This window comes from Parus major, chromosome Z (assembly GCF_001522545.3).
Source record: "Parus major isolate Abel chromosome Z, Parus_major1.1, whole genome shotgun sequence".
NCBI classification, from domain to species: Eukaryota; Metazoa; Chordata; class Aves; order Passeriformes; family Paridae; genus Parus; species Parus major.
Window position 1 is genome coordinate 67,096,081 of NC_031799.1, and position 24,264 is coordinate 67,120,344.

Here is a 24,264-nt window from a genome sequence, read left to right on the forward strand (position 1 = left end):
GTGCTGACAAGATTGTTCAAGGGCTCTTTTTGGCTTCAGGGATTACTTTTGATAAAGTTTTAATTTGACTTTTCCTTATTAATCATTTCCACAGACAAGTGACTAAAGTTTTCTATTCACTCCTGAACATTCCTAAAAGCTCCTAACTGAACTGAAAAAAGGTGTCCTCTGATCGGGTTCCATTCCCAAATACATCAGTACACAGCTACCTTTCCTCACATTAACAAGTCTCTTGGTTTCAATGTCAACTGGATCCCTTATGCAAACAAAATTAGGTGTCAGTACCTGCAAGATTATGTGAGCAACTACTCCAAACTAAAACAACAATAATAAATATAAATCAGACAAGTTTTGAAAATGTCCTTACAAAAGCTTTACACTGTCATTTTTCTTCCCAGCTGAAGGGAAATTTTCAGAGGTTTTAAAATATATGAAAAGACTCCAACTTGTCCCTGCACACTTCAACATAAACAGTAATGTCATTATAATGAAGGAAGAGGCAGTAAGCTATAATGTGTACTGCTGGTTTGTTAAACTACATAAAACTCTGAAACTCAACTCTATTGCTAGAATTAGTTTTCACTGATTCTCATAATTACCAGGGTTTATATGGAAATATTTGCTTCAGAATTCAGAAAGAGTGAACATTTTAACTCCAAAAGCAAACAAAAACCCTTTACTAGCTGCTAGAGTTTGTGAAAGGAAGTATCATTAATACATACAGATTGCTTGCCACCTACTTACACTTCAGGTAATTTAATTCTTACGGTGTACTGGAGTTGAAGTTCCAATCTATGCACAGAAAACAAATACTAAAACCAAGCAAAGAACCTCAACATTTGGCACTAAATATCAACAATCTGGCTGACTTACTTCAGTGAATTCAGGTTTCTGAATAACTAACAGACCAAAAACCAGAGAGCAAATGTTTTTGTGAAAAGGAAGAGGAAAAAGTTTATAAGAAAGCAATATATAGGTGTATATATATATAGTAGTTAGATACTACTATAATGTAGTATGTAATATATGTACTATAATACCATGATTTTATAGAAGCACAAACATATATATATAAAACACACACAACACCAGTAAAGAAGGTAAGAGAAGCCTTGGTCCTTAGAAGATTATCTGTACATTTACCTATAAGCATAAACATGGCTGTCAGTGTGATCACTGCTTGCCCTCTGCGTCATAAAAAGAGAAAAGAGAAAGAAACACACACAGGATAGGAAAACCTAATAGGGGAAAGATTTATTCAGAGAAGAAGAGAAACTTGGAACTCAATGTGGCAACAATTCAAAATAATTTTGGAAGACAAAATGAAAGTTGTATTTATTTAAATTATATAAATTAAGGAGGAGATTGCAAACCAGCAATGGGTGAGGATGAAATACGTTAGAACTCAGAAATGTATTTACCACCTGTTCCATTCTGTCTATCCATAAATGTTGCTCTTATCCCCTCAAAAATGTATTTGCTTTCTGAGTTATATTGTACAGAAGATACGGTGTTTTAAAAATAGATTTAAAAAAGCTAATATTAAGAAAATTTTTAGTGAAATCAAGCCTTAGAGAGATTTCCTAATCCAACTGAGAAGCAGACATTGAACATTCTTTTTTGTGAAAATACCCACAGTATGCTTATTCTTTATGATTTATACGACAAATGCAGATTATTGGAGAGAAAACACAAGAAACTCTCAGTAGGACAACTTGAACCCTTGATAATTAAAATATTCTATTTTAAAATAGAAAGCGTAATGTTTAAATACTTAAGCATTAGAATTTAATAATATAATGGGAAACTATTTTAATATTGTTAGCAGTATCTCGCTTCTGAGAAAAGAATCCATAATCCAGTTATGAGAAATAAGCACAAGTTACAGTTATGTTTTTTCTTGTGACAATTGGACTTGATTCAGTATAAATGCTATCTTATTCCTCCAGACTTCTACTTGTTACAACTATGTCCTATCTATAACATATTAATATAAAAACTATATAATTCCATTATAGTTTGTTGAAACTCATTTTTTTGCTTCAGTAAACACCCTCAGCAGAAGAAAAACCTTCAAAAAGCCCCCATGTATCCTCAGAGACACTAAATCCATCATCAAATGTTGAAAACCGGCAATATGAAAAAGGAATAGTACCCATTTTAGAAAAGAAAAAAGCTACCTATCTAGAGAGCTCTTTTTCAATACTCAGAATCTTAAAGGCTTCAGCGAAAGACCACAGTTCATCTCAGCTCCTTGTGCCAAGCACTTCTGAAAAGCTTTGTGCAATTACTTTACAGCTGGAAAAAGACTTTTAACTTACGCAAAATCCAGAACTACTAGGTAATGGAAATTCTACAAGACAACTATGAAGACAACTGTCATCTTCTGCAGATTACTTGACAGGCAACGTTGTGAGATAAATTTATTCCGTGCACTCTGCTAGCCGCACTCCTAGTAATGACTATTTGGGCACTTTGTTTTTTCAGGAAGGTCTTCAGTGATTTTGCAAGGCACAGCTGTACAAAGTTCTGGATTTGAACACTTCCTTCAAACATTTTTCAAAGGTGATTACTTTAGGGATTTATTTTCTAGGGTGGTGGTGGTTTGGGTTTGCTTTTTCCTCTCCCCTGTGTTCCCCTCCCCCTTCTGCTAGTGGAAGCCTAAAATTTAAAGCTTGCCTTGAAATTATTTTCTGCACCTGTAGATGAAACACTGCTCTGACTACTTTTCTAAAGTGAAGTAAAGCATTAGACTTTTATCTTTCCTTACTGCAAAGAATGTGGTTGTAAAGTAATTCTTAGTAAATATACACTTAACATTACTGCAAGATCAAACCCTTAAAACATCTACTCCTGTTTCACAGGCCGGTTTCATCAAATCTTTTTATCTTTGAACACAAAATCTCACTTTTGTGTTTCAGAGTGCATAGCACTGCACTATTACAAACTTGATAAGTAATAATTTACTTAAAATAAATTCCCAGCACTAAGGATATCAATAAAACCCAGAACTAGAGCATAAAATTGAAGAGACAGTTACACAATTCTGTGTGTGCTTGCTGCCCTAGCTCACCGCTCTGCATCTTCACATCAACCTAATTCATTTGACACACAGTCTCCCCACAGCTGAGAAAGTCCCGCTTCCTTACCAGTTCTTAGGAAAAGCTTAAATACAAAACCCACTATGTTTAAGTAAAGTTAAGGTTGTGACACAAATCAACAAAAGGCAGGAAATTCAAGGATAATACTGACAATCCGTGCTTAATTCATGATTGCCGAACAAAAGGGAGAAAATGCTATGAAGAACTAATGTTTAGCTTTAACTTCACTCTGTCTGTGCTCTTGGGCAAACAGGTGTTTGTCTCAAAGGTTATACTAATTCAGTCTGTCCTGTTAGTCTAGATGCATTCTAGTGATTATTTAACATTTTAACAATGTGTTAGGTATAAAGTAACTTTTAAATTCATTGTCAACATCCTAGCATGTTACCCTGTAACAGACATCACTGATCGAAAATACATCTTGAGAAAATTATGCTAGACCTAAAAAAAGGATATAACTTCTTTCACAAGTAAACAAAACACATTTTTCATATACAAAAATACAAAATTACATTTTTTAATGTAACCTGAAATACAGAATGCTTTTTTTCCTGCATCCGTTAACAGCTCTCAGTACGTATACATTCTTCAATTCCTAAATCTTCATTCCATTCTTCAATTCTTCTGAATCCTAATCTGTCTCTATACTACAAAGAATACTTTTCTGGTCAGAAAAATGTCAGAGAAAGGAATGCAGCCTATGGCTACATTATTAGAGTGTAGGGGTTTTCATTTAATTTTTTAGGTTTCCAAAATAAACACTAGTATTTTAATTCACTTTAAAAATACTAATTACATTAAAAACATTTATGCCTGGTAGCTTTGCATACTATCTACCCTATGCAGAAATTAGAAAAAGAAAAAAAGGAAATTAATAAAATGACAAGAATCGCACTTCACAGCCTTCTTTAGAAGACATGAAATTACCTCACATATACATACCTTACTGAGTTAATTGAAGAATAACAATAGCAGCTTTTTCTGTAATTATTTTCTTTATTTACTGAAGTTATTATTGATAAATTAATGTATCAAATGATTAAAAATTTTGCTGGAAATTATCAATATTACTTTTTTTTTTCCCAGTTGAGTTACTAAGCAATTATGATCTTGTCCCGGACATCAAAAATCTGCACTTTCCTAGCATAAAAAACCTGCCACTGAACAGTTTCAAAGAGGGCTTTCAAAATCCTGCATCTGTGTAAACCTGGCATGAAGATTTTAATTGTCAAAGCAAGGACAACTCCATGCTTTACCCTCAGGATTATCGAAAACAGAGCACAGCTGCACAGAACTGTGTGCTCCCAGTCAGTCACAGCCTCACAGAGCCTCAGATACTCCCTGGTGGAGCCAGAACAACTGCGTGTGTGAAGCTGCTAAATCTTTATAAGACCATGGGACACCACCTACAAATTTCCCAGTAAGTCAGGCACATGTTCCTCAGCTGATTTCCTCTACTGAGGACATGGGGGCTTCAAAAGCCTCTGAGGAATAGCAGCTGCTCTTCTCCCCATGAGGAGACAGATTCTTTGATAAAGGAGGTTGAACAACAAACAGAGGTCCCAGCACTCTAAGGGGCTTGCTTTCTAACTTACCAGCAACAAATGCAAATGAGAGAAAGTCTTCAACTGAATTGCCAGACAATAAATGTGAAAAGGGTAATGCCTGGCTCAATCCTGAAACAGTCTTGTTAACCTAATAAACATTCATTTGCTATCCCATTTTTAATCTAAAGCAAAATCTTGACTTCCTTAGAAACCATAAATTATGCTTATAAATTTACTTTGTTACAGTTTGTTTTGCATTTTCAGCTCAGATATTAAAAGCAGAATTTGTCAGGTTGGCTTGCTGAGACATGCTGAAGATTGTAACACTAATCAATTAGTCAATGATGTATCTGTTATAAACTACTCAGACCCCAGGTGGTAATGAGTAAATAAAGTTTAATTAGAACCCATTAAAGGTACAAAGAAAAAGGGAGGGGTCAGTGCCAGGAGCATAGTAGGAATCTTTCTGTTCCCCAGAGGCTTGCCCACAAAGTGGTGCCTCTGCCTTTTACAGACTCAGGGTTGCATCAGTGCCACTAAGATTCATGATCAGTCCTAATTTGTCCACCCAGCTCCTCCCACATGGTTTGGCCAATGTTAGTACATTTGGCTCATCCCAAGGTCTGTCAGTCAGTCCTCATGCCCTCCACTGGTGGATCCTCTCTGGAACCCTGACTGTGGGTGAGGTATTTCCCTGCCAGCCTCCCAGCAGCCAGCATCCCACACTCCCTGCTGCCTCTTACAGGGGTAAGCGTATGTCTCCCCCAAGGTGTTTTGACAGCCCTGTCAGCCAGAGCTGCCAGGCAGTGACCACAAAAGGGGAAGGGAAGCATTGAGGGGAGAACAGAGAAGGGGTCAAAACCAAACTGGAACAAGAGTACGTGTCAAAAGAACTATAAACCTTTTGCCATACTTAAAAACCACCATACTTAATAGGTCCTCCTTATTTGCATGAGCTAATCACTACACCTTATTCATAACATATCAAAAATCGATCAGTATCTCAGCTATTTTACTGGATCCTTAAAGGCAAAAATAGATGAATTTTTAAGCAAATAGTAGAGTGTAGTAGAAACACTATGAACAGGAAATATTCCCGAAGTCCCAGTAACTGAGTGCTATGATCCTAAGTGACTGCAGATTACAACACGATAGTGACAGATGGGCCTTACTATACAGAAGAGAAGCTGAGATTGGATAGAGCTAATCAGCCAAATGCTACATTTATTCTCCGCTCTTTCATTCTCTGAAATATGCTTCCTGCCTTCCATCTATCTATGGACACTTCCTTTTCTCTCTCTTTATTCTTTCATAAGCAAGGTTTTCACTATGCTACATTTCTTTGCTTCAGCCTTTCAGTTGTTTCCCTACTTTAGGGGAAAATCATGTTTTACTCTGACTAACTGCAGTGAATGAAGGGTGAAATCAGTTTGAGAAATTATTGATCAAGACTTGGATTCTGTTGTGCCTATGATTGTAGAAGGGATTACAGGCAACCTCGCCCCTGATAAGTCACAGCTATTTCCAGTAAAGATAAGTGTGATAAAAGAGGTGGGTTGGCTTGTCAGGGGAGGGCCTTGAGGGAAGACCTGGAGGAAGGGGAATAAGCCTGAGGAAGATGATACTGAACAAATGATCCAGAAGGACTGGGCAAAACAGGTGAGAGAATCACTGCTGTGAGGTCAGTCTGGGTCTGCAGTTAGAACCTGTTGTTGGAACCTGCAGTCAGAGTCCAGCTAGGTAAAAGCCTGTATTCAGAGTTTGCACAGCCACAGTCTAGCAGGAAATAACCCCTATCCAGAGGCTGCAAGGGAAACCTACAGTGGGAGCTTGCTGCAGCCAGAGTCAGTGAATAGTTGGAGTCATGATAACTGAATTGTAAAGAGGAATAAACCAGGACTCTTTTCATACTGTGATAAACAAGAAGTCTGTGTCTCAGCTCATTTCTGCCCTCCAATGAGAGGGCTGCTGCAACACATGATAACTCTTTCCACATGGGTTGTCAGAGTCAGAAGTGACAAGTGTAGGGCCCGTAGATCCATAGTACACAAGCAGAAGGGACAAGTCTCGCCCTCCAGCAGTGACAAGAAGCACCTTCATTATTATCACCTTGTGTTCTACAGACTATTTCCCTCCCTGAATTTTCACAAGACGTTTCACAAATTCAGAAATTCATCTTGGACAAGTGGTGTCCAGCTGAGAAAATCCATTTTCAACTCTGACAACATTTGTTCTACCCATGGAAGTACAAGCATCAGCAGACCAGAGGAGAGGGCAGTAAAGGCCCGTGTTCCCTCTCCTCTGCCATGCTCCAAGCTCTGAGCTGCAACAGAGACATGGATGCCTCAAGTTCCAATACTGTGGACATAAGGTGAGATGAACTCTGCAGAACAACGTACCCTTGAGTGCACAATGCAAACCCCAATGAAGTGCAGAATTTGAAAAGGAAAATGGAAGAATGGGTTTGTGACCAGTGAAATGGTAATTTATCACTTTGACACATTAATTCTTTATTAAAATCTAGGGAGTATAAAGTTTTAAAAAAATAGTGAATGAGAAACAAAATAATCAGCAAGTCTGAAATTAACATATCAAATATACAGTTTGTAAATCCTACTGAAAGTTATGCTTCTAAGTGGGAGACAGACATCTGAGCATTTTTGCCTTATGGCACAGGTAAGTGTCTTATTTAAGGTCAGTATTCTTTTCAAAAAAAACAAAGAAGCCTTTCCAAACAAGCAGTAAAAGTTTTCCTATTTTAAATAAAAAATCTGTCTTTCCATGTGCCTATCAGAGAGGACACTTAATTCCTAAGATGCTCCTCTTTATTTTACCTTATCAGTATTTTTAAAGGATCATCAACCTCATTCAAATTTTATGGCCTACAAGAGGTGATCAATTCACATTCTTACTGGCTTAATTATGCTTTTACGGCATCTAGAAACACATATATATTTTTTGATTTTCTCTCCAAGGTTCTCCTGGTCTCCAGGACTATTCAAAGGGGACCCCACCCAGTCTGCCCAGTAATTGCCAGTTCCATAAGGATATTTTGCAGCAAATATATTCACTGATTTTCATACTTCCAACAACAGATACTTTTAAGCAAGTCAAACAATTTTTATAAATTTCCTATTGTTGTGGATGAAGGTTTTGAAAATTTTTATCTCTACATTTCCAACACTTTCACTAACAATCTCTGTGAACTCCGGTTCAATCTTCACAAAAACTAAAGATATAGGTACATTACATACCATAGTCTGTGATCTTACAGGATACTAAATACAGTTCTTTCAGGTTCCGTCCTTCTCTGGCAATCACCTCCACACATCTGGAAGATAAAGTAAAATTACTGTTGTGAGACAGTAAATCACTTTTAATATCCAGAGTACAAGCCACAGGTAAAATGTACTGTATCTCAGTTTCTTCATTTTGCAAAAGGCTCCATATATTTCACTGTAAATGAATATGGCTATATGTTTACACTACAGAAAAATATTATTTTAAATTGAATGCTTTTATATGGATATTCCCCTAAGTCTCTGAATATGTGAGTTGTTTAAAATGTATACAGACGAGCACTTGGGAAAATTACACGAATGTGAATTTCCATTTCTTTATTACTTTGGAAAGTTTCTGTTGCTAATTTTAAGCTTTGACAGCTTTCTTCTAGGAAAGAACTATAAATGCACTGTAATGAGGACAAAATACAAGAAAATGTAATTTTCAATTCATGTTTGTGTTTCTTCAGTGATTACTGCATGGGTCAGCATTCATCAGGTCATGAAATGTTACACGACCATGGTGTTCCAACACATTGCTGGAGAAGCTTGTATAGATGAGAAAACAGCTCATTCATTTACCTTATCATAACTGTGATGAATATGCAAAGAAACATAGAGGGTTTTATGTTATTCTTGCTGCTTGACTTTTGTAACCAAGAAAATTAATATGAATTAATTAATAAAATTAAATAGAAGCCTATTATGTACTTGTGACCAAGTCTGTATTACAATGCTATGTTTCCAACTGCATTGTTATCACTCAGAAATCACAATATCATAAAATACATTTTCAATCCTATTAATGTAGTTCAGTTGATCATTAGATCAACTAGCATGACTATTGTGCTATTTTCTACATAGATACATTTTTTAAAGTGTATTTTATTGGATGAGTTTTAAGAATTTCTTCTGATCCAATATATTCAACTTTAATTTTCAGGTCAATTACCCAGTCACTTATTCTGACACTTAAATCAACCCTTGAACAGTACACAAAATTAAATTACTTGCCAATTTCTAAGAAAATAAGTATTGCTGAATTTGTCATGCTTTTGAAAGATACACCTAAATCCTCAGAGACCTTTTTCTTCCATTTACCACCTCCAATAGATTATGTCCTAATCTGATTTAACTGTTCATGCTGGCAATTTTTGATTTTAAAAGCAACCACCTTATTCTTACCACTCACAATACAGCAGTAACTGAACAATAGCCCTTCATACCTATCTGTCCTCTCCCTGCATCTTTCTAAAATGTACAATGAAAATTCACTACTACTAATAAACAGCACACCTCTGACAGAGTACCTTAATCACAGTCCCTTTAACACAGTTTTAAATATTAAATCCTGGAAAACTGTGAGAGCCTGATATTTAGAATTTTTTTCCAATTCTTAACATTAGGTAAAGGTTAGCTTACCTCATGAATACACAAAGAAAAGAAATGAACATTTACACCAGAACTATGCTTTTTTAATATAAGGTGATCTCAGAACTACACATTTTCCTAAAATAAGGTAAAATTTAGAGCACTAAACACACTCTATATACACAGAACATTTCTTCTGCTTCTATCAGACATGATTTTGAAGAACATACTCATCTTTTTTAACTGGATTATTAAGATTACTATGCCATGAGAAAATATTTTTATTATGTATTCCAGAAAAATACTTCCTAATAATGAGATTTTATTGCTGTTATTGGTAATATGAATAAAAGTAAAATCATTATAATATAATTTATTACTTCTATTTTTATTAGGCATTTCATCAAATAAGATATAATTGAAGAGTCAACAGATACTGAGGTTAAAAGACGCTTTTATTATCATATATATCATTTAGCAGAACAATCATATTATGAAACACTTTTTACCCTTGGATAAACTTTCTGAACCTAAAAGAGTATTTTGAAAATTGTATGTAATGATTCTAAAGGATTACAAATTACTTTTGCTAATTTTTACTCACTGAGAGGCAACTAATCTAACAAAAATGAAGTATAGGAATCAGTGTCTAAAACTACTATCACAAGGCAGTCAAGATGACATAAAAGACTAACTAATTTTCTCTACAACTTCAGTTGCACACCTTTTCAATCAGTCAGGGTCAAAGCTGTAATATCTACACAAATGCAAAAGCACTTGACTGTGTAGCCCTTATAAATGTGTCCTTTAATCCTTCCAGGTAGTGCCAACTCTAAGGGTGAAAGTTTATTGAAGTGGCTTGAGTGACTCCAGTCCTGTTCTCAGGGACATCTTGGAGTCTAAATGGAATAGTCTTCACTTTCTCCTTCTAGGAAAACAGACCTCTTCAGAGTCTTCATCTATATTAATTAAACAGGGAAGGAAAAAAACCCAAATATAAAAAGAAAAAAGATTTGAAAAATGGTGCTTTGAGTGCCTCATTTCTTTCTGTTTTTTGAAAAGAGGAAAATCATCTAACATCTAAAAGAATGAGGTAATAGCGCATCTAGTTTGGAGAAAAAACCAAATATATAGAGCTAAAATACTGAATTGAATTTATGTGCTTTTGTGTGATTTCTATACCTTGCATAAGTCAATCTAATTCCAGTTTTCATTTCTATTACCCTTTCTATAGATCATCCTCATGTAAATCAACCTGCAGAGACAGGAGAAACACTTCATATGGCCCCATTTCCCTCTGCTCTGCAGATGATCACACAATACATAATTGCTTGTAACAACTGACTTCTTTACAACATAAGAAAAAATAAGAGTAGTTGTGTATTTATTGCATTTACCTTTTAATCGTTGTTAAACATGACAGCAAAGAAAAAGGTTAAAAGAAAAAAAATCGAATTAACCTTTTCTAGAAAGCAAGGATCATCTTAATTCTGTTGCAATAATCAATCAAAATGATGTCAGATTATTGTCATATCTATCTTTGGAAGTATTTATATTTATGATGTTGCTGAATTAGACAACAAAGAAGGCTAACCTTAAAAAAAAAACAACAAAAAAAACCCCAAAAAACTACCCCAGCATCACACTGGTAAATAAATGGAAGAAAAATGATTATTTAAAGCTGTGGCAAATTTCAGAAGTAAGCACACCAGAAAACTGAGTCACATAGGACTTGGGGACTATCTCCTCTCTGTTAGGGACTAACATGGACATGGTGGCAACAGCTCTGTGCCCAGGCTGAGACAATTTCTTAAATCTCTTGAACCAATGTTACTGAAAAGGCTTTTATCAGCTGTACTAAATGTATTAAAAAATAAACAACCTTCCAGAAAGAAAAAATATTTTTACACTCAAAATAACTTATTATGAAAAATGAGTGAAGGAATAAAGAAATAAAACTATAGTTAAAGCTTTGCTAATATACACGTCTGTATCACAGCTGATCAAAGTTAAAATCTTTTCACTTTCTTCTTTGCAAATGAGTACCACTTAGAAATATATAGCACATTAAAATATCAAAACAGAGAACATGAAAAATTTTAGGAAGACACTGTGTATTTATTAAACCTGAAAACATTATCCAAGAAATTCTTATACCAAGCTTTCCCTAGATCTACTCAATATTTTATGAGTGCCGTTCTCCAATAGACTGTTAGGCAATTCAGTTTTATTGCATTTGATTCTAAAAGTAAGAAATTAGTATCACATACTGTGAAATTTACAGTGCAGTTAGGAGCAAGAGAAAGGCATAAAGCCCAAACTGGTTTGACATCAACCAGCCAATCAAACAATATCATGAAATCAGGAATATAACTAAAAATAGACCTACATACTGTTAATTCAAAATAGAGTTACAAAACCATGGAGGTCTGTAAGATAACTGGAAATGTAAGATAACTGAATACTGGGATGAACATATGAACACTGAAAACATCACAAAATTTCATGACATTCAGAGACTAATAAACTTAAGATTACCTCTTATGTTTATGATTTCTTAAGATGTCTTTCTACTTCAAAAATTAAAAGAATCTCAGGGTGAAAACAACATAGCTATAATGTTGCTCAACTTTCAGCAATTGCTGTCAGGAGAAAACTTTCCATCTGGGTTGCAGAAACTACCGAAATTTATCCAGTGACACCTACTTGTGTCTACTGCTCTTCCCACCTGGTCTGTAGACGTGAAAAATTACTTAGGTCTACAAAGAGCTCTCTCTTTTTTGGTATTTTATGGTAATGTCTCTTCAAAACTCACAAAACTGCATTTGAAACAGTGTTTCAGATATGTCTACTGGCAACTTCAAATTTAGGCCCATATTCTTGATAACTTCACGCATATACATATGTGCAATGATTTCTCAGAGTCAAGGTTTATGACTTCCCAAAACTAGAGCTTAAAAATAATAAAACTCTAACAAACTAGAAAAAATAAGTCATCTGGAACGCTGTAATTTTTCTTCTCTTAGCCAATTGATCCCTACATTTTCTGACCTGAATGAAAGCTTAAGGTAAATGAAGTAAACTTCAACCTTCTACCCGTAAGAAAAGGTAACACAGATCCTTAAGTTATGAAAAATAATGTTATTTATATATATATATATGTATATGTGTATGTGTGTGTCTATGTATTTTATACATACGTGTGTGTGTGTGTATACAAACACAGAGCTATTCTATTTCTGATGTAAATCTGAAAACATTGGAAAATCGAATTTGTGGCAACTGAAAGGAACTAATGAGAAAATATGAGTACAGTATTTGTGTTGTAAGTGGTCCTGGGAGACCTTGTTACAGTCTGAGACTCTTCAGCCCCGAGCAGAGCTAATTGGAGTCGCCATGTACTGGTTACGAGTCGACAATTTGAGGGAGTGAGTGAGCTTCACCAAGCGAAGAGATATAAAACCCCCAAAACATTAACATACCACCTTGTAAGGTTCAAATTTAACATCAGACTCCTTGCAAGTCTTCTCTGGTATTTGACTGTATTTGTCTCTAAGCAGTCAAGTGAACACCTCCCTATCCCTCAAATCACAACCAACAGCACTACTGGGAAGCAAAAGGGAACTTGGAAAACACAAGAGCACTAAATATGACATGGAACCCATAAACCTCTCATGAAGAAATATATAGTGCTCCTCAAAAATTAGCATTTCAAGCGTTAAATTCAGGCAGAAAAAATTAGCTGCACATGAAATAACACTCAGAGCTATTGGTTTTGATTACTTAAATATTTCAATGGCAGGCAGTAATGCAATAACCAAATCTCTCCTGTAACAAAACCAAACCTGTGACCAGAGAAGCACATATGGTGTTAAGAAACCGATGTAATCTGAGGCCCACTGCACTAGGAAAGAATAATTTAAAGGCTAAAATAGTGACAATTCTAACATTTTACTGACAGATCTATAAACCCTTGTAAAAACCTCATAATAATAAATGCTGAACTTAATACTCTGAAGAAATATTCTCGATTCAGGATTCTCTTTCATTGATCATTTTATTTGCATTATGAACAATATATTTGTTTTCTAATAATTTATACTAATAAGAAGTATGATTTTACTTGTTTTTCAGTTACCCTTGTACACAGCTGTTGCTGCCATTTTTGAATCACATTCAAAATATATGTTTTAAAATTATTTTTAATTTTAAGACAACTGCATCTAAAAGAAACAGTATTAACCACAGAGACAGCAAAACAGGGTAAGACTTGGAATCAAAAGCACAAGCTGTATTTGAAAAGTACTTTTTGTCTGGAGCCAATATGCAAAGTGTCACTAGTTATACAAGTTAACAGCAATTATCTTAGAGTAGTCATTAAGTTGTGATTAGCAGGGAGGTATTCCTTAGAAAAATCAATGTAATTTAAAATTAGGTTTGCCAAACAGTTTTGCCACTTACAGCACAGGAAAACAGTAATATTTTTTTTCATGCTGGGATTTATAAATAACTAAGGTGAGGGCAGCCAAGTCCCACAATGTCTCCTTTGCTCTGAGCTAGTCAGGTGCATGCAAGCTCTAACCAGAGAGCTACATAGACAAATGAACCAGCTCTTTGCTTAAGATATTATGCCCCGTCTTTCAGCAATAAATATCTATTTGCAAATATTTATTACTAGTCTTATCTAAAATGAAATGCCTTCTGTTACCACAACTGAACGTAAATCCAGCAAGCAATTAAACCAAGAAAGAAGAAATTTAGAAAATTGTTTAATCTGAGTTTTACATGTAGTAGCATTCCAAGTGGCCTGCAGTTCCTTTCTGGCTTGGAGGAACTAGATACCATAATGGATTTTACAGAAATAAACAGCTAAGAAAAATAATCTTACCCTGAATCCCTCATAAATCTGATTTGCCACAGATAATCATGCTTAAGCATGGAAAACAATTAAATGGTATATCTTACTTTTTAAGAACTCTAGAATATTTTAGAATTCAGACTTAAATGAAAAGGCCTATCTGATACAGCACTTCGGCTATAGCTTCCTACATCTATTGTTGCAACCTGTCTACTGTCATGAAAAAAACCAAGGAAGTGTTCACTACCACCACTACCACGCCCATGCATATTCCTTAACAAATATTACTTTGTATTATAAAAATAAATAATAGCTTTCCCCCTGAACTGTTCCAGTAGTGCCTTCCCACTAAAATATTGGCAAAATATTTGTATTCCTGTTATGGTACTGTTGGATTACTCTGCTACAATGGTCAATGGCCATCAGTGAGAAGCGATGTCTTTCAGGGGTCCGTACTGGAATCAGTGTTATTTTATATCTTCATTCATGAAACATACAAAGGGATTGAGTGCACCATCAGCAAATCTGCAGATGACATCAAGCTGAGTGGTGCAGTTGACACTTCTAAGGGACCTGGACAAGCTCAAGCAGTTGCCCATGGAAATCTCATGAGGTTTAACAAGGCCAGGTGCTGGTGCTGCACCTGGGTCGGGGCAATCCCTGGTGCCAGCCCAGGCTGGGCATGAACAGATCCAGAGCAGCCCTGCCCAGAAGGACTTGGGGGTGCTGGGGGTGAGAGCTGGACATGAGCCAGCCATGGGCACTCCCAGCCCAGAGAGCCAAGTGTGTCCTGGGCTGCATCCAGAGCCCCGTGGGCAGCAGGGGAGGGAGGGGATTCTGCCCCTCTGCCCCGCTCTGGTGAGACCCCACCTGCAGGGCTGCCTCCAGCCCTGGGGTCCCAGCACAGGAAGGATGTGGAGCTGCTGGAGAGAGTGCAGAGGAAGGACACCAAGGTGATCAGAGGGAGGGAGCTCCTCTCCTATGGGGAAAGGCTGAGAGAAAAGGGATTGTTCAGCCTGGAGAAGAGAAGGCTTTAGGGTGATCTAACTGCAGCTTTCCAGTACTGCAGCTTTCCAGTACTTGAAGGAACCTTGTAAGAAAGAAGGGAAGGAACTATTTACATGGCCATACAGAGAGAGTTAGGACAAGGGGACAAGTCTTCCAACTGACAGAAAGTAGGCTTAGTTTAGGTATTAGGAAGAAATTCTTTACTGTGAGAGTGGTGAGGCACTGGAAGAAGTTGACCAGCGGACCTGTGGATGCCCCATCCCCAGAAGTCTTCAGGGTCTAATTGGATGGAGCTCTGAGAAAACTGGTCTAGTGAAAAGTATTTCTGTCCATGGCAGAGACATTGGAATGAAATGATCTTTAAGGTCACTTCCAACCCAAACCATTCTATGATTTTATGATTAGTGTACTGGCGTAGAAGAACATTATACATAGATATTCCTTAGACAGTGAATGTCATTGTGGCTTTTCCTAAGACAAGTGCAAAGGAACTACCATAATGTTATCTGTTAAATGTGCATATTTAGAAGTAATGACTTCACAGTAGCTACAGACAAGATAGGGGGTTTGCAGATTGTAGGTTTTATTTCTATACCAATGAGCAAATCCTTGTGAATTCAAACAAGATCCTTGAGGTCCTACTGTCACAGCAGAGCACAGAGAGGGTGGGGTAACATCCAGACTCCCAATGTGTGTTATGGCTGAATCTTTAGTTGAAATCATTTAGTAATGATGGTGCACATGGAATGAAGTTCACAGAGACAGACTACCACATATGCTGCAAATTCAGAGAAGTGCAAAGGAGAAGAGACAGTCCAAAGAAGAAAACCTTGAAGTATTGCTATAATTCTACCTCCCAGTACAAATCACACAAGGGCATACACCAGCTCAGTTGCACCATTTCATGCATGGGGAGACTGGACTTTGAGCATGGGTGGATTTTAGTCTTCCTCATGTTTTAGAGATTACATTTACATGCTTCAGGCCTCAAGGTGTTTCCTGGAGTTACAGTGGCCTCAATTTTGACAGATTTTCTTTTTTTGTAAGTAGTCTTGTGCTATTCCATTAAGACTTAGTATAAAGTAAGAGTAAAAATAGCCTCTTTTTTTCCAAAAAAAAAAGCTTCCAAGTTTAATAGCAAAAGTAAGAAATGGCAACTATACCTCCATGCTCTAACTTCCCATAAACGTTCTTTGAAGTGTGCTTTTAGAACGCTTGGATAAACTTTAAAATAGTTTCATAAAAATGAAAAAACTTCACCTGATGTTTTGAAAATAAAATACTGTGTTTATACAGCTCTGTACTTCTTGATCTCAACGAGAAGAAAACACATATGAGAGAATATTTCACCACACTCACTGCTTTATTTTCATACCACAGGGGCTGACATATGCTTCACTGAGCTTTGCACATAGGCAGCTGATATTCATCTACTGAGATTTACCCTCTCAAACTCCTTTGTATCTCTGACTTTTTTTCTAATTAAAAAAAGAACCCCTAACCGCAACCAACTATTCATTAATGTACAGCTTTAAAGACTGCCTTGTCTTGAAATTATAACTGTAGATAATGGCCAATGGGTCATGGGGACTGAGCATGGAATTCTTCAAGGGTCTCTCCTGCTAACTTTAAGAGAACAGCAAAACTCCTGCCTCAGTTTCTCCTTTCCAAAATGTAAACATATTCCATAAGTTTATTTTTTTACTGAGTTGCAAACAGATTATTTAAATATTGTAAAGGCTCAGTTCTGTGAAAACATCAAGTCGCTATAAAAGTTTGATAAATATTCTCAGTCCTATTTATGGGAACAGCAGTATTGCTAAGAGTTATGATCTAAATTTATATGTAATGAACAAGGTTTGCACATGTAATTTCTTCCATTAGACAGTAGAAGAAGTGAAGTCTTTTACAGGAAATCAGGAAGCTCTCTGCAGAATAGTTTTATCATCACATCTCATATTTCTCCTCTACTGCTGAAGGGCATTCAAGTTTGTAGTGAATTTCTGCTTATATAAAGCAATGATAGAGCAGAAGAAGAGCCAAGATAATCAAAGAGGAAAAAAATAAAATCCAGTACTCATCATAATTCATGTATCTTTGGAATTGATTTGGGGTCCATTCTCTTTATACTTTAAGAATTAGAGCAAGTTGGTAGATCTGTTGCATTCATTTAATTCTGCTGAAGTTTGCAAAACTGATGAAAGAAAAAATCAAGCTCAATGCATTTTTTGACAAATGCTTTAAAGAAGAGAGATTACAGAATGTGAGCAATAACTGAGTTCTGTAGTTCGTGTGTCTCAGCCAAAGGGTAGCATCACAGCAAAACTTGAATGAGAAATTTGGAACACTTCATACATAATACCTTACTGGAAATATTTTAGCATACAAATCTTAGCATAGGAAAAAAACTCTATGCCTGCTAAGATTAAAAACTCTTGATTTGCCATGAAGTACTGCCTAAATCTTGATAAGAATGCAAAGGTTCTTAGAACTTAACTTGAAAAGAATGCACTGAAATAGCAGTGTCTTTAAAAACAAACAAACAAACCAACCAACCAACCAACCAACCAACAAACCAGCTTAAAGGAAAATTTCAGAAGCTCTTCATGAAATGATAATTAATTTCTTTCCATGTGGCAGTCTGTCTAGCACTTCTGTTACTGGTACACTGCTTAGAGAAAGCAACAGAAAACAAGCTTGATGATGCTCTGTATGATTTGTATGAAGAAAATTGCCTCCTTTTAACTCAGAGAATATACTAGCAAATATGTTTATTGGAAGCTGGAAGAGCATTATGTCTTTCTCTGTATCATGATCTTAATAGATTGCCAATTACAGTCTCTAAATGCAGGTTTTAATACCACCTAATAATGCACAAGCTTCACCTAATGTTATTCAATTCTGAAAGTACTTAACAGGGTAACTTTTCATGCAATATTACTGGAAAATAATCTGTCTAGAAGGAATATTAGGATCTATTGTATACTTTCAAACTGAAGTGAGAAAACAGCAGTTTTCAATAGCTGGAAATTTCATAACTGAGCAATTATAAGCACATTCAGAAAGTAAGTGACAAAACTTTTTTCATTCTCTCCTGTCTTAGGGCCTCCTGAATCTTGTTGATATGGTTCTGATTTTGTTAGGAATTCAGATGGCTAGTAATTATTCAGTTGTTGTATCATAGCATAGCTTTTAGCTTTTAGTTTTGTAAAAGAAACATGATTCATTGTTACTTGCCTGCACTTAAATCTCAGTGTTGTCTCACTGGCTACCCCAAATGCTATCAAGTTGTTAAAAAGTAATAAATTGCCACCCAAAAAACCAGAAAAAAACCCCACTTAAGAACAAGTAGAAGGACTTTGACTGAAATTGTATGAATTTTGTATCTTTTACTTCCAAATTTTTCAGAAGTGTTTAACAAATCCAATGGTACAGTATTATCTAGCTGAGTGCTCAGTTCATTGATGGGAATATCTTGAAGCTTGACAGCCTAAGTTTCAATATCTTCCCAGCAAGCCTCAACTAATTTCACACTGAAACAGAACAGAAATAGTCATCTGATTCCTTCATGGCATCTCAGCTATGACAGTGACTATTATGTTCTGCTGTGCAACAACCACATCAAATGATTTCTTAAACTGATTCAGTTACATATCCACAAAAATGTAACTGTCTAAACTATGAGAAACTATACAGTTAATTAAATTAAAAAACCTGAGGTAATTTCCATGTGTTGTATTTTTGCCCCTCTCTGAAGAGTTCAGGCAAGAATTCCTTCATGTATTCGTAAATCATTATACATAATCATCATTTCATAGATTTTCTAGCAAACCATTATTAATAAAATACCTATAAAAAATTATGAAATCACCTAACTCCAGAGGTACCTTTCCCTTCTTTCCCATAGTAACATTTTATTGCATAAAAGTACTAAACTGTGCTGATAGTTAAAGCTTTCCAAAGAAAAAAGACAGTGTTATCCTATTAATCTTAGCTCTAAAATTTGGCAGTCACTTAAACCAGGTCAGACAGAGTCGGAATTGTCAGCCCCTCTGTGCAAGAAGTCATTTCTGTATAAAAGTAACACAGGCACATTTCCCCACTCACCAGGGAAGTCAGGGGAAAAGCAAAGTAACTAGTGTGTATGCTTGATAGAAACAGTGGGGGGGTCAATTTGAGTTCCTATTTGTCTTTAGTTCCCAACATGCACAGGAGGACTGAAAATTTGTTTTCTAATTGCAAGATTGGAATTCCATTAGGAGGTAAATAGTCAGCCAAAGTGATTCACAAAGTGCAAGGAATGCATTCATATCAGATTGAAAGGTAAGTTTTTATCTGTTGCTCCAGTTTCATATTTTGTCTAATACTTTCAGCATGAGTACATAGAATGACTCTGGTTGAGAAAGAATGACCTATCCCATGGAAAAAAAACAAAGCCAAAAACATTTCTCCACAAATCATAAATCCAAAATTATTTGCCATGGCAAGTAGTTTGAAAACTGTAACTCCACATTCTTTGGGTAATGGCCTCAAACATTACTAGGCCTTCAAAGGAGCTCATTGACAGTATTATTTACCTCTACTACTGGTTACTTCAAAGTGTTGACAAAATCTTTAAATATTTCCTGTAACAGCTAGCATCCTAATTTATTTATGGAGATGTGTTTCACTTAACATTCATCTTGGACATAGCAGGAAACATATAAGTGATAAGGCAGCCAAATCTTTTGCCTGGAGCCATGAATGGAACGAATTAACATTATTTAACTGCCTGAAGATAAGTATCAGTTACCTCTAAAACAAACAACTACTGAATTGTGCCCCAAAAAGCAGAACAAGACTCTTCATATTCCCCTTTTAGCCAGTTGTTACACAATTGCATGAAGTTTTCAGTTACAGCACTTCATTAGTAAGTGGAATCCTAATGCCTTTTTTTATTTTAGCAACTTTGGGTTTAATCCTGGATTTAGAAGAGTTTACTTATTATTTCCTCCTGCTATCTGGATGAATTATTCATGTTACTAAACTTCTGCTTGGTATCTCTACTGCTTCGTTTTTAGAAAATGATGAAGTCATTAGTTCAGCTTGTATCTGTCATAGTAAGACCAAAGGAAGTATCAGTAAGCAGAGCTCATACACCTCAAATTTTTCTCCATTGGCTTTAATGTGATTCCCATTTCCTGTTTGACTTGTTTGTGTGGCTCTGGTTCAATTATTCACTGCACCCTAGGCATCTCAAGATATGATTTTGTTCATCATGATGAAATAAGGTCTGAGCATCTTCAAACTAAGTCCATTCCCTCTAATCTACTAAATAAAATTTACCCTCTCTGTGATGAAGTTTGGGACAGCAGTGAGAATAAATCAGTGTAAAATAATGTTTCTATGCTAGGTGGATCAGTAAGTAGAACTAGCAGATCACAGAAAACCAACATGACATCCTTTCCTGTGATTACATTAATCAATTAACACCTGGCACCAATCAATAATTCCTCAGTTCAGCAGGAGCCCAGTGTGGTCTGACAAGATGGAAACCATCAGAGGTACAAAAGCAGATAACACATTTGTATCCATAATTTTAATCTGTATTTCAGCCACCACCAAATTAATTTTTTACCTACATCTTGTGAAGAAGTTTTCGAAGTATTTGTTTCTTAAAAATATGTTGCTTACATATCTGAATCTCAAAAACTAAAATTTTCTGAACCTTCCAAAATTGCAAATAGTGCAAAATGTGACTGTTTCCTAATGAAATTCATCTATTGTGTTTTTCTTGGCTCCCAGTTACATTTTGCATTGCAAATTATGAGTCTTTGCTAAAAAAGATTCCTTTCCAATGTATACTACTGTTATAAGTCCACTGTCTCTGCAACATACAAGAGAAAGATTCTTGAATTGAGTATTTACATTTCATTTGAATGTCCTCTAGATGAGGGTTAACACATTTTCTTAAAGATTTAGGTATTTCTGATAACATCACAGAGTCAGCTATGATCACTGCAGTGCCAGAAGCTCTGACCCATAGATTACTGAGCAAATAATAAGCAAACATCAATTTAGACTAAAATGATACTGTTTCATCAGTTTGCTGTCTTTATTATCTTCTTTAGTAAGTTTTTCAGGCAAAGGTTATTGTATGTATTGTACATATTTTAAGGTAGAAATATTAGAACTTCAGAAATGTATTTTAAAATATTTTAATGCATTAATATTAATTAGCACATTAGTTAATATTGATATTATTATAATAGTTAATGCATTATTACTAAATAATAACATAGATGGAGATATACCCATCATGATACACAGTATCTGTGTATATTTATAGTTATGTTCATGTAGGTTTTTCCCATGTTTTTATATTATAAAAATAATATAAATTGTAAGTTATAATAATAGAAAAACAGTAAAATAATGTGTGCAGATATATTTCATAGAGGAAAATGTTTTACAATATCCAATTTCACCCCTTACTATTACCCACAAACAAAGTACTGCCACCTTGTGTACATAAATTAGACATTTGTAAGCCAGTCCATAAAAAAAAGGCTACATTTCTCGTAAGAAGAACCCCCACAATTGTGAATATGATATTGTGTTTTATGTCAGGGATAGACATAAAAAGTTGACAAGAAATTTTTTTTTGACTACTCCTCAATATTCATCAGCAGTAATCCATTTCAAGCATACACGCCTTTCAGTCATCCAGACTCAGACATTCTATAGGACATTACAATGATTAGAGGCAGTCTGAATTTTCTATACACAGCTCACCTTGATTTCAAGTTTAGATAATTAGCTAATATCAGTTACTTGACAGTCAGTGTTTAAAAAAAGGTAGCCCCTCTATTAAAGTGGATTTTAACGAATTTTATTTTGGATCTAAACAAAAGTTGCCAATTGAGAAATTACAAGAACAGCATTTCAGTGAAATGGATGCAACACAAAAGGCATCTTAAAATAATCCATAAATCTTTGTTATTGTAATATTATGTGTAATAATCCACAATTTTCAGCATGATTCAAGAAAGTGAGATCATGCTAAGTAGGCACTTGCAAGTGAGACAGATTTAACTGAAACACACGTAACTCTTCAGTTGAATCCAGATTTGAAAACCTTTCTGTCATTTAAGAGCTCTGTCAGTGAGCAAATCATGAAACAGCCATATTTCTTGCCTACCAGTTGGCATCAGCTATAATTACCACCAACTCCCAACAGATTATTCTGAACCACTCTCACTCTCTTTAATATAAGAAATTATGAAAACACTGTCTGTCCCTGCAAAAAATACAACAGTAATCTCAGATCTTGGTTTCTTGTGTGCCTTTCTTGTCCCTCTAAACTGGACACTAAAAAAATTTTTCCCTTTTCCCCTTAGCCAGTTTCTTTTTACCACTGGTAACCTGATGATTTCTAAAATGTCTCTACTCTTCAGCATGGCTTGTCTTTGTGAGAAATGCTTGGACAAAGCTGGATAACTTTGCCTTCACTGCCACCCTCTGGGCTCCTTACTTCAAAAATAAGACTGAGTTGTGGCATAGAGATTTCAGGATGGCTTGACACACACTATCTTGCACATACTTATTAAATATAGTACTGCCTACTTACACAGCACCCCTCTCCTCCAGAAAGATCTCTGTCAAATGGCTTTACAGGTCTGTGGGTTACATTGCAGCAAATTTAAAACCAAGAGTAGTTAGAATAATTTTAAGCCTAGAAATAAAGATAAACCTATACTACTACAAAATGATTATATAATCTAAATGTTCACAACTGATTCATGACTGTAGATGAAAACATGTCCTATTACTAAGAGATTACCTTTAACATTCTTATTTCAGTTACAAGTATCAAAATGCACTGAAAATCCCGCTTCTGTAGGGTCCATTTTTATTTTACTGAGTTATGCAGTTTTACCACCATAGGTTCCTATACTAAATATATGCTTATGACACTGCTTGTGAAAACATCTGAGAAGCATACTCGGTTTTCTGTTTTGTTGGTTTTGGGTTTGGGGTGTTTTTTACATAAAAACAATGAGGCAAGGTTTAAAAGGAGCCTTGGGCTGCAGTACAGGAAGAGCTCTTGAGATGTAACTCAGTGTCTGCATCAATTTCCTCTAGTTGTCTTAGATAATCACTGTGTGCTGCAGCATATCCCCTGACAGCAAGAAAGGCAATTAAATCCCTACAAAGGTGGCTGTAGCCTGAGATGGTTTGGAAGGGTTGGCAGGTAGGAGCTCCAGCTGACTGAAAACTGGAAGAGGAACATGTCTCTTCTCTTTTTGCCTTCTTAACCATCATCTTCCTTCCCCTCCAGGGTCCACTAAGTCAACTTACACTTAAAATAATTTTCAGTTGTACTCATCCAGACTAATTTTGTTTAACATGTAAATGACAAAGTAAGAGTTTGAAGGTTACTGAGGGTGAAAATAGCGGAAACATAGTGGAAAAATAATTTTCAGGTTATGTTCACACTGTGGAAGTTTTTGATTTCCTACACAATTTGGAAAACTTTTTTTACCAGGCGGATTTATTAGAAAGAGTAATGAAATAAGAATTTGTATTTACAACTACCAACAAAAGGAAAAGCTAGGCAGATGTAAAGAATTAAGGTATTTATCAAGAAATTCTCCAGGTATCAAACTCATGGAGGAAAAAAACAATGTTTTGCAAACATCCAAGAACTTTTAAAGTATGCTTTTCCTCTTAGCGTAATGGAGAATTAGAAGAACAACTAATATGAATATACTCCCCGGTTTACATATAACATGGTTCTAAATTTTGTTTATGCCTCATACAAAATGACAAAATTACAAACCCGTAAAACTCCACTCAAGTAACTCCTCATAGGCCTCTCAACCCAACAAGTTCAAGGAAGACAGAAGTGGCCAATAATCTTTACAAGTACTCAAGTTAGAGTCAAAGGCATATAAAGATTCTTAATAAGCTGTTCATAAGGCTTCTCAAATACTTCTGCAGTGGTCTTTGAAGACAGTCACAATAATCCAATTAAGAACTTATTACCATACTTTGTAATTCCTTACAAATACACATTCAGATATTGGCATCCAAAAGGAAAAAAAATAAAGATGCAA

The 24,264-nt window shown here is 35.6% G+C and overlaps 1 protein-coding gene across 2 annotated transcripts in view; it reads right to left on the reverse strand.

Moving 5' to 3' along the window:
• FBXL17 (F-box and leucine rich repeat protein 17) overlaps positions 1-24,264 on the reverse strand; it is a 271,890-nt gene that overhangs the window by 86,625 nt on the left and 161,001 nt on the right. For both annotated transcript variants that reach the window (XM_015653083.3, XM_033520346.1), the window contains exon 7: positions 7,903-7,979. In XM_015653083.3, the coding sequence (XP_015508569.1) occupies positions 7,903-7,979 (77 nt within the window). The remainder of the gene's footprint in view (positions 1-7,902; positions 7,980-24,264) is intronic.